This window comes from Trichosurus vulpecula, chromosome 3, assembly GCF_011100635.1.
Source record: "Trichosurus vulpecula isolate mTriVul1 chromosome 3, mTriVul1.pri, whole genome shotgun sequence".
NCBI lineage: Eukaryota > Metazoa > Chordata > Mammalia > Diprotodontia > Phalangeridae > Trichosurus > Trichosurus vulpecula.
Window position 1 is genome coordinate 154,200,278 of NC_050575.1, and position 17,537 is coordinate 154,217,814.

Consider the following 17,537-nt stretch of genomic DNA (forward strand, 5'->3'; position numbering starts at 1 on the left):
AATTGCATTTTGCAAAAGAAATTTGACACTAAGATTCTGATGAAGAAAACTGGCTCGGGATGGTAGCCTGAGATAAAAAAAAAATTGGTGTTGGAGAAGCTAATGCCACTTTTGCTCTCAAAGGGAAAAAATAGAGCTATAGTCTATGCCAGGAGTTTTTCCTATCATATAAGCTAAGAACAGAACTTCCCAAATGTTGTTCCTATCAAGGATCATTCCATTTATAAATCCCCTAGATATAGTCCATGGAAAAGTGATGTTCTCTTCTCTGAACAAAGCCCTTGGTACAATGTTGATTCAAACTTGAACTTTAATGGTTTCTTTAGGTCATACAGGGGATAGAGCATTGGACTTGGAATCAGGTAGACTCATGTTCATGAGTTCAAATCTGGCCTCAGAGGCTTATTAGCTGGGTGACCCTGGGCAAGTCCCTTAACCCTGTTTACCTCACTTTTCTCGTCTGTAAAATGACCTGGAGAAGGAAATGGCAAACGACTCTAGTATCTTTGCCAAGAAAACCCCAAATACAGTCATGAACAGTAAGGCATGACCAAAAAGATCTCAAAAACAACACCAACTTACGAAGTTGATCTTTTCAAGCTATACTTGGTTCAAGTTTTTTTGTGATTTAAAGCTTTATTGATGTTCTATTTTTAGATTATAAACATTTATTTACACATTACTCTCACTTCATGAGAGGTTTCACAACAAAATAAAACAAGTAAAATGATTAATGGAGTGACCTCATCTGAAAGGACAGGTGACATTTCACATTGGTAGCATCTCTGCCTCTCTAAATTCATCACGTCTGTCAGGAGAGTATGTTTCATGTAGAATCATGAATGATCATTGAATGGATCATAGTTCTCATAGCTTTCAGAGTTGTTTACTTTGCACTGTTATATATATTTCTGCTGGTTCTGCTCATTTCCTTCATAAGTTCCTAAGAGTCCTCAAAATTGTTTATATTTTTATAATATTGATGTTATAATATAAATTTTTTTTGTCTGTGCTTCATCTGGCAACAGTTCACATAACCATTTCCATGTATTTTTGAGATAATTTATTTCCTCATTTCTTACAGTACAGTACTATTCCATCACATTTATATACTTATTTAGCAGTATAAACTGCTAAATTTAGCTAGTATAAACTTATTTAGCAGTTCTTCAGTTTATGGGCATCCCTATTGGTTGCTAGTTTTGGGTTTTTTTTTTGCCACAACAAAAAAGTGTCCTAATATTTGCATACATATAGGGCCTTTTCATCTTTCTTTGATCTCTTTTGTGTGTAGGTCTAGAGGTAGTATAGCTGGGTCAAAGGGCATGAACTGCTCAGTAACTTTTGGAGATAATTCCAAATTGCTTTCCAGAATGCTTGTTCCATTCACAGCTTCACCAACAGTGCATCAATATTCTAGTTTTGCACAGCTCTTTGTTCATTTTACTCATATTTTTTTCATTTTAATAATTAACTATTTTCATAATTTTTACTTTATTTCAATTGAGGAAAAACTGAAGTTAAATTAAAATTGCAAACTAGTTCCTCTGAGACTTTGAATGGCAAGAGAACCAGTACCAAAGTATGCCACCAATCAAGGATGAAAGCCTGGCTGCCAAGTTTGCCAGGTACATTGATCTTCACTTGTACTTACCTACAAGTTGTCTATGTCAATTCTATCATTTCATGGCATCAATATTAATTCAAGTTATGACATTAGCTGGTCCAATACCCATAATAGATAGTATTAAACAGTCATAACTAGTATGGAGTGAATGGGGATTTGTCCCAGGGCACCAACGTGGTTTGGGAGAAAGGGAGTGGGGTTCATCTTCCTCCATAGAGTAACTTCTATCCCCGTCCCACTAGACTCTATCCATAATGTACAACCACCTAATACCCTTAGGATCCTAACACCATGAATCCCTTCTCCTGGGATTCTCCCATTGGCCCTTCTCCCCCAACACACTCTGGGAGTCAAATCTCCCACTGAGGATGAACTGTCTTCTCTTTCACCTCCCTCCCATCCCCACATACCTCAGATAGCCTTTCTGTTTATACCATAGGAAAATAAAGATCCCTTGTTATAGCCATTGTGTATACTATAAATTGTTTTCAACCCCATGAGATGCTGCAGAATATTGCCTCTGAAGATGATGGCACCCCCTTCCCAGTCCATGTAGTGCAATATTAGGTTCATGGTCTGAGCCCTAGTAGGTATAATCTCATCTTAAATTCCTTCAAAGGAGACCTCAGAAACTCAGAATGAGCTTTTAAAGTAGTGTTTATTCAATTTGCTGCCCCCCTCTTTCCTGGCAGGCTGGAGGTACCTACCTCACTGAGGGAGTCTGAAGAGCTGAACATATTATTCTTCTGTGGCATCAGCCTTAACAGCCAGCTATACAGTGAGGGAAGGGATGAAAAGGCAAAGAGGGAGTACATAGGATGGCAATAATGATTTGACCAACATCATTTACCTGCTTCCTCATATCAAAATGACAGCCAGGTTCCATAAATATCCTCTTTTGAGTTCTTATTCCAGAAATAAAAGAATAATAGGACTATGTAACCGTACAAGAAGAATGGGAACACTAAGTCTGAGGGAACCCACCTTTACTAAAAGCACAGAAGGTGTAGTCTCTATCCCAGCTGGATACAACTTGCTTTTTTTGTCTGGCCTAGCAACTTAGAAAGAATTACAAACCAATTTTGAAAAAGCCAGGGGAATTAATAACTTCATGAAAATGCATTTATTAAGTACTTACTGTGTGACAGGCACCGCAGATAAAAATACAAAAGTGAAATAGTCCCTTAAGGAATGGACATTCTTTTAAAACATTTTATTATTATCTTTTCTTTTTACATAACTTACATTTCCCACTAATCCTTCCTCCTTCCCCTCTCAGAAGGGGAATCACTACCTTTGTGGTACAGAATTTATAAAAACAACCAAAATTATTTCAGACAAAATAAAGGAATAAATAGAAAGAATATGATATTTTATACAGTGTTCCATTCCTTGGGTCCTTCACTTTTTCAAAGAAATTGGAGAGATGTATTTTCATAGCTATACTCTGGGACCAAACTTGTTATTATAATTTCATAGAATTAAGTTTCAGATACGGGTGGGGCTAGCTTAGAAAATTATCCCACCTCACTTAAAGTTAATGACCGGATAGCAGGGTGTGGTGGTGCATTCTTATAATTCATGTTACTAGGGAAGGCTGAGGTAAGTGGATCATTGGAACTTGTAGGGGAATTCTGAGATGCAGCAGGGCTAAAACTGATTGGATGTCCATACTAAGTCTGGCACCAATATAGGAAGTCCCAAAGAGGAAGGGGCCACCTGGTTGCCTTAGGAAAGACAAACCAGCTCAGGACTAAGAGAACAGCTTGAAATTCCTAGGCATTTCTATGCCTTCTATTCACTCAGCCAGCAGCTGGCATAAATGGCCACTGCACTTCCATCTTGGATTTGTAAGGAAGGTTCAGTATCAAAAAAGGTGACAATTTGCTACTTCTAATGCCTTAACTATATGAGAGTATATATTGATTGATCACTAGATGTGAACAAGGTCTGACACCTCTGTTGAATCAATAAATTAAAAGTCATTGGATGAACTGGAGTGATATTACATAGGAACTCTATTTGTTTGGTTGAAAAACATTGTTATACCTTGTGGGGCTTGTTATAAAATCACTGAGATAGCTAGAATTGGGATTGGAATGTCTGCTGATGGATTGGAAAAAGTAGAGACCTCAACAGATGAGCTAGAAAGAATTAGCAGCACAGGGACAACAAATAAGAAGAAAAAGAAATAGTAGGATTAAATCTTGACAGAGAAAGGAGAAATCAAAGAGGGCTATTGGTCCTACAGGCATTTTGGAGAAGATTTGTTTTTATAAAGCATCTTTTGAATCCACTTCCTCAAGGACTGAAGGACATTCTAAGAAAAGTTCTACTTTTTCCCAATTTTATCCATTTGGTGCCTGTCTATAATATGCTCTATTTACTTCTTTACCCGAATGTTGCATATGAATTTTGTCTCAACAATAAAGAAACTAAGGGTTAGCTAGAGAGAGCAAAATAACCAAACCCCAACACTAAATGTTAGAAATTTTCCTAGCCAGGGATTGTGCAATTGTCATTGTACTCCTGGTTTTTCCTTTAATATAAGTTCCTTTAACCAGCAGAGAGGAGAACAATACCAACCTGAAGGGGCATTATGCTGCCCCTAGTATACATTGTAACTGATTATGGCTGATTAGATCTCTGGAGACAAAGGGAAGAAGGGAGGGAAGGTTGAAAGAACAGAGATGACTATCTTTGGTCTCCAGCAATAACACCCCCCACAGTGATAGCCACGTCTACTGCTATTACAAGCACATTGTGTTCCAGATCTTACATTATATAAATTCGTACAAATCTTGGTATGTTTCAAGGGAAACTCCATGTATTCATGGAGCTAAATTCATAGAAAGAGACAGCAAATATACTGAAATGGTTACTAGAGTATTGAATTTTATTTTGGGGAGTCACAGGGATGAGGAGTTAAAGGGATGATTCTATAGGGCTCCACTGTTACCATCTTTCCAGAAGCAACATTAGCATTAATTTTATTTCTTTTTCAGAACAAAAAGTAAAAACAAAGTGGGTAAGGGTGTAAGAGGAAAGGCTGTTGGGAGTAGGATATATGTTGGGTACCAGTACAGATTGAAAGATATCCAGATGGATATAAAGAATGGTCATGGTCAACCAGGGTGGGAGACATAGTCTAGTCTGGCTGGTACTATTCTAGGCATGTTGAGCAGAGATAAGGGGAAGGAGGCAGTAGAAAGGCAGATTTGCCAATATACAAATATTTTAAAGATGAATGTATTAAAATATGGTCTTGGGCCAGCTAGATACGGTCAGTTAGATGATATTTAACTTATTTTCTAATAAAGCAGTTGGCAATACCCCTACTAAATGAGAAGATGAATAAATTGTCCAGATAGTATGGTTCAGATCCAGGGGACAGGAAAAAAAATAGGAGTAGGCCCAAGCTAGAATTTCCTAACAACTCAAAGCTATCCAAATATTGAATTGTTTGTCTTGAGAGAGGCAATGAGTTCCTTATAATAGGAGTAAAATCCATGGTTCCAAGGTCATCTTTTGGAAGCACAGAGGCATGAGGAAAATGCCAGAGAAAAAACTACTCCTTATCCTGGGACTAAAGTTCATGTTTTGGATTTTCTGTTTGCAAGTCATTCTTATTGGCTCTCTCTAACTTTCTGGACTTTAGAAATATGCAGTCTTGTTCAGGTGGAGGAGCCAAGATGCAGGCTGGAAAGCAGGGACTTGCTTAAGCTGCCCTCCAAATCCCTCCAAACACCTATAAAAATGTCTCTGAACAAATTCTAGAGCTGCAGAACCCACAAAATAGTGGAGGGAAACAGATATCCAGCCCAAGAGAGCCTGGATGGTTGCCGAGAAGGGTCTCTCGGGTGGTGCTGAGAGCTGAGGGCTGGCCCTTGGGCCGGACCAGGCCAGGCCAGGCCAGACGACACCCTGAGTCAGCCAGCCAGAACAGGCCTTGGGGCCATGAAACAGTGAGCTGTGGCAGTTGCCAGACTTCTCAACCCACAAAACCCAAAGAGTCAGTTGGGGGAAACCGTGGGATCAAGTTCAGAGTTGTCAGGCTGCCTACTCTGGGGGTTGAGGAAGTGGTGCAACGGTGGCCATAGCAGCAGCAGGAAGCTGCTGAGGCTGCCCCTAAAGCACCAGCATCAGTAGCTTCCCGAGTCCCTGGCTTACACTGTGGGAGGAATCTAGCAGCAGATCAGAGCAGGAGTACGAGGAGAGCTTTGTGGGCACAAAGGCAGATTCTCTTGCTGTTCCCTGCTTGGATACGTATTGTGGTCCCAGTTAGCGGTTCTTGGGGCAGGAGGAGCACTGCTGGGACAGAGCCTGGGGTGACTGTGGAATAGAAGCAGCTCTGAAAAAAGCAGTGTTTGGACCCTAAAGCTTGGGACAAAGTACTCTCTACTCTACAAGCAGTCATATCCTGACAAAAAGCTCAAGGGTCAAGTAGTTGGCTGGGAACATGAACAGGTAGTGAAAATAACCTCAGACTCAAAATCAGACTCAAATTGAAACTGTAGAGTTCTTTTTTGGTGAAAAAGAAGACCAAAACATACAGCCAGAAGAAGTCAACAAAGTCATGGAGCTTACATCAAAAGCTTCCAAGAAAAATATGAATTGGACTCAGGCCATGGAAGAGCTCAAAAAGAATTTGGAAAAGCAAGTAAGAGAAGTAGAGGAAAAATTGGGATGAGAAATGAGGGTGATGAAAGAAAACCATGAAAAACAAGTCAATGACTTGCTAAAGGAGACCCAAAAAATACTGAAGAAAATAACACCTTAAAAAATAGACTAACCCAAATGTCAAAAAAGCTCCAAAAAGCCAATGAGGAGAAGAATGCCTTGAAAAGCAGAATTAGCCAAATGGAAAAGGAGGTCCAAAAGACCACTGAAGAAAATACCAACTTAAAACTTAGATTGGAGCAAGTGGAAGCTAGTGACTGTATGAGAAAACAAGATATTATAAAACAGAACCAAAGGAATGAAAAAATGGAAGATGATGTGAAATATCTCATTCAAAACACTGGTGACCTGGAGAATAGATCCAGGAGAGACAATTTAAATATTATTTGCCTACCTGAAAGCCATGATTAAAAAAAAAGAGCCTAGATATCAACTTTCAAGATATTATCAAGGAGAACTGCCCTTATATTCTAGAGCCAGAGGGTAAAATAGAAATTGAAAGAATCCACTGATTGCCTCTTGAAAAAGATCCCAAAAAGAAGACTCCTAGGAATATTGTCACCAAATTCCAGAGTTTCCAGATCAAGGAGAAAATACTGCAAGAAGCCAGAAAGAAACAATTTGAAAATTGTGGAAACATAATCAGGATAATACAAGATCTAGCAGCTTCTACACTAAGGGATCAAAGGGCTTGGAATATGATATTCCAGAGATCAAAGGAGCTAGGATTAAAACCAAGAATCACCTACCCAGCTAAACTGAGTATAATTCTCCAATGCAAAATATGGATTTTCAATACAATAGAGGAATTTCAAGCTTTCTCAATAAAAAGACCAGAGCTGAATAGAAAATTTGACTTTCAAACACAAGAATCAAGGGAAGCATGAAAAGGTACAAGAAAGAGAATTCATAAGGGACTTACTAAAGTTGAACTGTTATGTTTAAATTCCTACATGGAAAGATGATGCGTATAATTCATGAGACCTTTCTCAGTTTTAGGGGAGTTGAAGGGAATATAGACAGAGGGTACAGAGTGAGTTGAATATGAAGGGATGATATCTAAAAAAATGAAATAAATTTAAGGGATGAGAGGTACATATTGAAAGAGGGAGAAAGGGAGAGATTGAATGGGATTAATTATCTCACATAAAAGTCGCAAGAAAAAGCAGTTCTGTTGGAAGGGAAGAAGGGGCAGGTGAGGGGGAATGACTGAATCTTACTCTCATCAGATTTGACCTGAGGAGGAATAACATACACACTTAATTGTGTATCTTACTCCACAGGAAAGTAAGGGTAAAGGAATAAAAAAGGGGGGATGATAGAAGGGAGGGCCGATAGGGGGAGGTAATCAAAAGTAAACACCTTTGTAAAGGGACAGGGTGAAGGGAGAAAACCGAATAAAGGGGGGCAGGATAGGATGGAAGGAAATATAATTAGCCTTTCACAACATGAGCATTGCGGAAGTGTTTTACACACTGATACATGTGTGATCTATATTGAGTTGCTTGCCTTCCCTGGGAGGGTGGGTGGGAATGGAAAATGGAAGAGAATTTGCAACTCAAAGTTTTAAAAGAAGATGCTTCAAAAATTTGTTTTTTTGCATGCAACTAGGAAACACCATATATAGGGGATAGGGCATAGAAATCTATCCTGTCCTACAAGAAAGTAAGAGGAAAGGGGATGGGGGAGAGTGTGGTGAAAGAGGGGAGGGCTGACTCAGGAATGAAGCTATCAGAATATATGCCATCTTGGAGTGCGGGGGGAGGGTAGAAATGGGGAGAAGATTTGTAACTTAAAATCTTGTGAAATCTATGTTGAAAACTAAAATATTAAATTAAAAATAGAATATTAAAAAAATGCTTCTTCAATATATAAACTATATCAAATGGGAGGGAAGGGAGGCATAGAATTTAGAACTCAAAACTTTTAAGAAAAGGTTTTAAAATTGTTTTTACATGTAATTAGGGAAAAGACAATATTATATTTAAAACACAAGCCAATAAATAAATGGATGATTAAAAAACAACAACAACAAAATGAAATATGCAATGCTCCTCTCTGTCTTAACTTATTTCCATGAATTTGGCCTATTGTCTGCCTAGATCCTCAATAACTTCTAGTCCTTTCTTGCCAAGTTTTGCCTCCTTGTTACTTACAACACAGTGTGACAAAGGCATTTCAAGTTTTATATTTCAAGATCACCACCGTGGAGAAACAGAGAAGAAAAGAAATATTCATCCTCCTAAGGAAAGGAACTAATAATTGGTCACTATAATTACTTTCAGAAGCTCTATTTATCATTTTAGGTCTTAAAGAACTGTGTAAATAACTTAGCCTAATAAGGCCAAACCATAGGTATCCTTTAGGACATTTCTATCAGGCATAATTAAAAAACACTCTTTGTGTGTATCCATACAACAGGAATCATGGGGGCAAAGCTGGTCTACTCTTCTAACAATCAGGAAAAAAAAATTGGAAAGCTGTCTGATGAATAGAACCAGCATTTAAAATAGATGCCTTTGAATGAGAGCTTATACCTATTTTTCTTCCTATTCTTATTCCTCTCTTTGAAATTCTATTTCAGAGGAATACAAGTGCTCTCTTCATTTCTGTAAAGAGTATCTAAACTGGGAAAAAAAGAAAGCTTCCTTGATCCCACAGGAAGAAGTCACAGAATCACAGAATTTGAGAGTTGAAAAGAATCTCAGAGGCCATCTAGGTCAACTTATGGTTAAGAGGAATGTCTACTGTCACATAACTGAAAAATGGCCACCCTGTCTGTATCTAAAGATCTTTAATGAGGTGGAAGCCACTACTGCCTAAGGCAACCCATTCCACTAATGGATAATTCTAACTGTTAAGAAGTTTTTCCAAACATTGAGATCAAAATCTCCTCTTTGCAGCTTCTGTCCATTGCTACTGACTTGATGCCTTTTCTGCATGACACCCCTTCACATATTTGAACACAATTGCCATGTATTTTTTTCCTTCTCCCATCCCCAATTCTCCTGCAGATAAAACATTCTTTCGAGCAATCATAAAATGACATAGACTCAAGGTCCTCATGATCTCAGTTGCCCTCCTTTGGTCCTTTTCCACCATAAAAATGTTCCTCTTAAAGTGCATTACCTAGAACTGAACACAGAACTCTAGATATGGGATAATTATAAGGACTTTCAGCTAAGATGGCTGAATGGTAGATCACACACAAACACAGTTCTCCTGCTCTTCCTTCAGTAATTGTTTAAAAAGAGAGCCAGATTGAATAACAAACAAAGAATTCAAAGAGAAACATCAGTTTTTTTCTTCATTCTCCCCTCCCCAGCCCCAACCTAGTGCTACACAAAAAAAGTGAGAGAGCATAGATACTAGAAGGAGTATCTTGACAAATAAATCAGTAAGAGAATGGGTAAGCAGACCTGAAACTTTCCTAAAGGAGAGCTGAAGAAAGAATCCTAAGGTAGAACCCATTACTTTGAGTATGGGAGCTCCAAAGGAGACAGAAGATGAAATGCTCTGCCATACAAGAGTGAAGGAGGGGGCAAAGTCTGGTCCTGGCACTATTTCAGTTTAGGAAATAAAGTTTGAAAAATAATTAAGAATAAGAAAGCATTACTGATAAAGAAATCTTATAGGCTAGAGATGTTCCTGAAACAAAGCCATATGAAGAGAATAACTCCATAACATCTATAAGCAAATACTGAATAAAAATCACAAACTTGACATACAGTCTACTGAAGTTTATGGAATAAACATAGTGTATATAAAATGATCATATAATAAAATGAAAGCTCCAGAGGAAAGAATGGGAAAGGAGATGAGAGTTCTGAGGGAAATAATTAGAAGGGAAATAAAGAGAAATTCATTAAAAGCAACAAAGAATTGGATAGGGAGAGAAGTGTTAAGTATGTATTTTAGCACAGTGGCTAAAACTCTGACATTGATCCACACTGCCAAAGAGCAATGGTCCCAATATATTGCATTATCTTGCTACTATTTTTTTAAATCAATGGATTGCTTTAACGGAGTAGGACTCCTAGTGATAGTACTGTTGTTGGAAATAAACAAAGACTATTAGAAAAAAAGTAATTTAAGTAAACAGGATTTAAAGTGATGCCATTTGTATTTTTAAATTATTGCCTTGCTAAAACACATATGCTGTGTAATAAGATAAAATTTTAGAAGAAGAAAAAAAGTTTGACTGAGGCATAGATGGGGGAAGAGAACAGAAGTAGTGGACGGGAAGTACAATCCATAAAATTTAAATCACCAGTATTGAGCATATCTCTCTCAAAATGCTCTCTTGATTGAAGAAAGGGCACATGAAAAAGATGGAAGGGTGAAATAAGGGAAAAGTATATAAGGAAAAGAGAAAAGAAAATGAACAATTAACAAGTATGACTCTATGTGAATGAGATAAATTCAGCCATAAAATAGAGGAGGGTAGTAAAGTGGATTAGAAAACAGAATCTCCAAATACTGGATACATCCAAAAATACTGTGTTTATGAGAAACACACTTAAAACAAAAATTATGCTGGAATATTAATATAAGCATCTAGAAAAAAATCTACCATGCTTCTAGTACACTCAAAAGGTCAATGGTATGATCTTAGACAAGACAATAGTAAGAATAGAGTTAATTAAAAGAAATAAATAGGGAAACCACATTATGACTAAAAGTACCATAGATAATAAATTACTCAATACCTGTGCATCAAATAGCATACCATCTAAAAATATTTAAAAGGAAAATTTAATCAATTTGTAGGAAAATAAAACTTTTAAACCACAATGATTGAGGATCTCAAAGGTATTCTCTTAGGCTTAGACAAATCTAAGAACAACAGGAAATAAGTCAAGGCCCTAAATAGAATTTTAGAAATACTAGGTATGATAGATCTCTGGCAGCTATTGAATAGGAACAGAAATGAGTATACATATTTACCTGTGTGTGGCATTAAAAAAAACCTGACCATATATTAGCTCATGGGAGCTTTATAAAATTATTTTTAATTATGTTTGGTGATCTGTCCACTCGTCTACAAATAAAATCTCAACACATTTCCAAGATTTCCCTTGGTTCTAACTTAATAAACATAAATCACAGAACTATAGAGTTTATAGCTGGAAGGGACTGAAGAGATTATCTCACCTAATCATTTTTTTTACAAAGGAAGATGGTCTGAACTAGAGACTAATATGAGCATAAAATGAACACCCTAGTCTTTTGACTTGCTGCTCTTCATCTTACTAAATTTAAGAGATTTCTTGTCTTGGTCAGAAGATTTCTCACAATCAATCTCCTTCCAGCCAAAACTGAATTATTCCCTTCAATATTAGCTATTTTAATTTATTCCTTGAGGACCTGATAGGCTCACTCACTGTTAGAGCAGTAAGACATCGTGTTCATTATGTAGTCATTAGTCATATTTTTTATTATTATCTAATGATCTAGTTCAGGGGTGAACCTTTTGATGTCATGAACCTCTTATGTAGTTTGGTGAGCTTATGGACCTCTGTTAAGAATAATGTTTTTAAATAGGTAAACTGAAATACATAGAATTACAAAGGAAAGCAATTATATTGAAACAAAGATGTAATTGTTTTTGTATTCAGGTTCATACACCTCTTAAATCTATACATAGACTCCTGGGGTCTCTAGACCCCAGGTTGAAGAACCCCTGTTCTAGTCGAACTCCTTCCTTTCATAATCACTTAGTACACATATTTTTTTCTCAGATTATCAGTGGGATAAATGGTTCTTTTGAACTACAGTCTAGCAGGGACCTGCACACCTAGGTGTTCCCTCTATGATCGCCAACTCCATGTGAACAAATATACAAAGTGAACTGAATCATCCAAGTGATACTCAATATATCCACATAATGGAAAATTACAAGATCTAGAATCTACATAAGGTATGGGTTTGCCATCTCATTTACATTCCTAATCTAGCATGAAAGTTTTTACCTCTTTTGTATTATTAAGCCTGTTCGTAAATACCTACTGCCACCTCCAACTCTGAACTCTGATCACTCCCCAGAAAATGTTTTTGCATATTATCTAGAGCTTATCAATCAGCAGAGGGAATCTCTTCACCACTTATGAATAGCTCACTCTGCTCCCCCATGCCTCTCATACTTCCTACCTATTGAAACCTATTATTTGCTGTGAGCCTCTAGAGTACCCACCCTTGGGCACCTTAATGATCCTATGACTCTACCTTTATTTGCCATACTGATCAAGACTGTTTCAACCTTCAGCTTTAGCACAGACAGGTATTTTTGCTTATGAGAAAGGTATAACTTTGCAACAAAACCTCTAGAATAACAATGTAAAGTTATACTGGACCAGACACTTAACTGTGTCTTTTACTGATTCTGCCGTTGACTAACTTGATGATCTTGAACAAATCATTTCCCCTTTCTCGGGCTCAGTTTCATTCATTGGATGACAGGGTTGACCTAGATGATCTCTAAGGTCCCTCTCAAATTTCAGTATTCTCTGATTTGGACTATCCAAATGATTTGGACAAATGAACAAAATACTGGTATTTAAATTTTCTAGCTATTTTAGAAAGTATTTTTTCTTTTCTCTTTTCTCTGCCATTAATGAGTTGCCTATTTCCCATTGCTTCTGTGCTTGAGATTCCATTAATTTTTTTTAAAGTAGAGACTCGTTTGTTTTTAAGAGGCTCACTTTCTCAGATACTTATTCTGGCTTATCTCAAACAGCACCTTGACCTCCTTAAGTAGGACACCAATCAGCCTAGAAAGAAGTGGCCCACAGTGTCAGCTTTCTCACGCAACTAACTACTACCTTAATAAAATCTCTTCCAGTAGAAAGTCATATAAAGGAAAGTTTCAAGCTGTATCAGGAAAAACAAAACAAACCCCAAAGACATAAAATTTAAAAACCCCAAGCCCAGTCCTCAGTTTTCTACAAAGATAACACTACATCTTTCTTAGATTTATAATTGTTCTTGGTTAGAAATTAAAAGAAAAGAAAAACAAAATAAAATGACCCTTACCCTGCACAGAAATAGCAGCAAGAGAGCAGAGGACCAGGGAAAGCAGCCACATCTCGTTGGGAGCACTGTGTTTCCAACTGCTTGGTTCAGGTATCTGAGCTGTCCTGCAGGGCTCCCTGTGCTGTGAGCTGCACAGGGCTTAGCTGACTAGCTGGCTGGCTGGCTGACTGACAGATCTATAGCCCAAATGGGCAAAAGTCAAATCAGTTAAAAATTATTTACTTTTTTTTTTCCAAAGATATTGGTGAGAGCCAGGGTTGGTTGGTTGAAACTCTACCCACAAATAACTTCCCTTCTTCATTTGTGTGGCTCTAGTCCCAAAAATACTCAGATTACAGTCTCAACACCCACATCAGTACACAATGGCAGGGTTATATAACTATGCACTATAAACCTGAAAACTAGTCTGGATTTTTGATCGTTCTCTGTGGCTCAGCATGAGAGTCAGCAGGGTCTGGAGGAAAAACAGTAAACTAGGAAAAGTCTAGGGCTGATTCCCATGCCCATGTACACTTCCTGTCTGCATGACTTTATGTTATATGAACTCATGAAAAGTGAAGTGAGGAGTGGGACATTTTTCTGTGCAATAACAGCAATGTTTCAATGATGATCAACTTAAAAGATTTGGCTACTCTGATGAATGAAATGATCCAAGACTCTTCCAAAGAGCCCATGATGAAAAAAAATGCTATTTAGAACAAGAGAGAACTACTGAACTTTGAGTGCAAATTGAAGTATAATATTCTCTCTTCATTTTTTGCCTTTTTGTTATATGTTTAATATTTAAAGATATTTTACATGATTTTACACATATAATCAGTGTCATTTTGCTTGCCTTCTCAGTGTTTGGGATAGTAATGGAAGGAAGAAAATTTGTAACTAAAAATTTAAAAAGAAAAGAATACCAAAAATAATAAATATGCAATTTATTTTAAAAAAGCAAATCTCAAGAAATAAACAAAAAAGAAAACAACTTATTGATACGGTAAATATATGAAAGTGAAGAAAGATGTGAAAGAAGAGAATCAAAAAACAATCATGTTGTAAGAAAAGATAATCTCCATATATGTAAAACATGTGGATTTTGAAAGCAGGTTGGGTAGAAAGAACTTAAGGATTTGAGATCTCCAAAAATCACATTTCAAGTGGGAAGAAACTGAAAACCATAATGAAGAAAGATAATACAAGAAATTTTATAGAACTGAACACAGAAGACAAAGGAGCAATTGAGAAAAATCCACATATTGATTTCAGGAAAAGAAAACAAAGAATGCTACAAACTCAAAAGACACCACAATATGAATATGAATAGCTCAAAACTATTTTGCACTTACAAGACACCACAGCAGGTAAAGAAATAATGTGTTGGACCAACTGTCAGGAAAGGCACAGGTGAAATCCAGTCTCAGTCACTTGCTAGTTCTGTTGTACTTGGCAGGTTAATTAACCTTGGCCTCATTTTCTTCATCTTATCTAGAAAAATGTTTAATCCTTTGAATGTGAAAAGCTGGCATTTGAGGATTGCCTAGGGCAAAAAAGTACTTTGCACTGCACTTAATTTCCCTAACAGAAATACCTCATTGACCATTTCCTAAGCCTCTTCTTTCCTACTCTACACTAAGATATTTAATTGTTGAACATGACTCAGAGTTTTGAAACACCTCCTATAGATCAAAGTCTAGAGCCCAGTTGATAATTCATTATCTTATTTGCTATTGTGTTTTATAATCAATATTTTTTGCTCTGCTCCACAAACATGAGAGGAAGAGCTACATTCTTTGACCAGAGTTCTTGTAAAACTGTGGGTCATTCCTTTTCTCTCCTTACTACTTAGAATCATAAAATGTGTAGCTAAGAGGTCCTGAATGAAAGAATGACAGAGTTGAAAGTGACCCCACAAGCCATCTAATTCACCCCAACATGAATATGAATACTGATAACAATATTCCAAACAAGTGATAATTCAGAGTCTTCTCTTTTTTTAATTTAATATTTTTAGTTTTCAGCACTGATTTTCACAAGAGTATGAATTACAAATTTTCTACCCATTTCTAGCCTCCCCCCCACTCCAAGCTGGCATATATTCTGATTGCCTCGTTCCCCGGTCAGCCCTCCCTTCTGTCACCCCACTACCCCATCCCCTTTTCTCTTACTTTCTTCTAGGGCAAGAGAGATTCCTATAACCCCATTGCCTGTATATCTTGTTTCCTAGTTTCATGCAAAAACTTTTTTTTTTGAACATCTGCTTTCAAAACTTTGAATTCCAAATTCTCTCCCCTTTTCCCTCCCCACCCACCCTCCCTAAGAAGGAAAGCAATTCAACATAGGCCACATATCATTAGGCAAAACTCTTCCACAATACTCATGCTGTGAAAGACTAATATTTTGCTCCCTCCTATCCTATTCCCCTTTATTCAATTTTCTCCCTTGACCCTGTCCCTTTTCAAAAGTGTTGGCTTTTGATTACCTCCTCCCCCTATTTGTCCTCCTTTCTATCATACCCCCTTTTTATTTCACTCCTTCTTTCTTTTGGGTTAAGATACCCAATTGAGTGTGTATGTTATTCCCTTGTCAAGTCAAATCCTAGGAGAGCAAGATTCAATCATTCCCCTTCACCTGCCACCTCTTACCTTCCATTTTACTCCTTCCTATCCTATCCTATCCCCCTTTATTCAGTTTTCTCCCTTGATCCTGTTCCTTTTCAAAAGTGTTTGCTTTTGGTTACCTCCTCCCCCTATCTGCCCTCCCTTCTATCATACCCCCTTTTAATCTCGTTCCTCTTTCTTTCCTGTGGGGTAAGATACCCAATTTAGTGTCTATGTTATTCCCTCCCCAGGTCAAATCTAATGAGAGGAAGATTCACTCATTCTCCCTCACCTGCCCCCTCTTCCCTCCCAAAAGAATTGTTATTTCTTGCCACTTTTATGTGAGGTAATTTACCCCATTTTATCTCTCCCTTTCTCCCTCCTCAATATATTCCTCTCTCATCCCTTAATTTGATTTTATTTTTTTAGATATCAACCCTTCATTTTCAACTCACCCTGTGTTCTCTCTCTCTGTCTCTCTGTCTCTCTCTCTCTCTCTCTCTCTCTCTATATATATATATATATATATACATATATATATATATATATATACACATATATGTATATATCCCCTTCAGCTACCCCAATACTGAGTTCTCATGAATTATACACATCATCTTTCCATGTAGGAATGTAAACCAAACAGTCCAACTTAATAGCTTAAGGTAGTAAGTCCCTTGTGATTTCTCTTTCTTGTTTACCTTTTCATGCTTCTCTTGATTTTTGTGTTTGAAAGTCAATTTTTGTATTCAGCTCTGGTCTTTTCATGGACAAAGGAGATCAATGAATTTGGCATGCAACTGAAAAAGCTAGAAAAAGAAGAAATGGAAAATTCACAATTAAATACTAAATTAGGAATAGTGATAATCAAAGGAGAGATTAATAAAATTGAAATCAAGAAAACCATTAAATTAATAAAACCAAGAGGGTGTTTTATGAAAAAACCAATAAAATTGATAAACCTTTGGTCAATTGGATTAAAAAAAAAGAAAGAAAACCAAATTACCAGTATCAAAAATGAAAAGGGTCAATTGACCTCCAATGAAAAGGAAATTTGAACAATAATTAGGGATTATTTTGCCCAGTTGTATGACCACAAATTTGACAACCTTAGGGAAATGGATGAATATTTACAAAAATACAAATTGCCCAGTTTAACAGAAGAGGAAATAAATTACCTAAATAACCCCATCTCAGGCAAAAAAAATGAACAAGCCATCAATAAACTCCATAGGAAAAATTCTCCAGGGCGAGATGGCTTTACATGTGAATTTTATCAAACATTTAAAGAACTATTAATTCCCATACCTTGTAGACTATTTGGGAAAAATATGTGAAGGAGTCTCACCAAATTCTTTTTGTGACAGAAATATAGTACTAATACTTAAACCAGAAAGAGTCAAAACAGAGAAAGAAAATTATAGACCAATTTCACTAATGAATATTGATACAAATACTTTGGATAAAATATTAGCAAAAAGACTGCAGCAACTTATCAGGAGAATAATGCACTATGAACAGATAGGATTTATTCCAGGAATGTAAGGCTGGTTCAGTATTAGGAAATCTATCATCATAATTGATCATATCAATAACAAAACTAGAAGAAACCA

At 36.9% G+C, this 17,537-nt stretch overlaps 1 protein-coding gene across 1 annotated transcript in view; it reads right to left on the minus strand.

Moving 5' to 3' along the window:
* The window catches only part of LOC118841847 (liver carboxylesterase 1-like), a 75,544-nt gene extending 62,029 nt beyond the window's left edge, over positions 1 to 13,515 (minus strand). The window contains exon 1 of the mRNA XM_036749512.1: positions 13,340 to 13,515. Within this exon, the coding sequence (XP_036605407.1) occupies positions 13,340 to 13,391 (52 nt within the window). The 5' untranslated portion in view covers positions 13,392 to 13,515. The remainder of the gene's footprint in view (positions 1 to 13,339) is intronic.
* Positions 13,516 to 17,537: the final 4,022 nt, after the last annotated feature.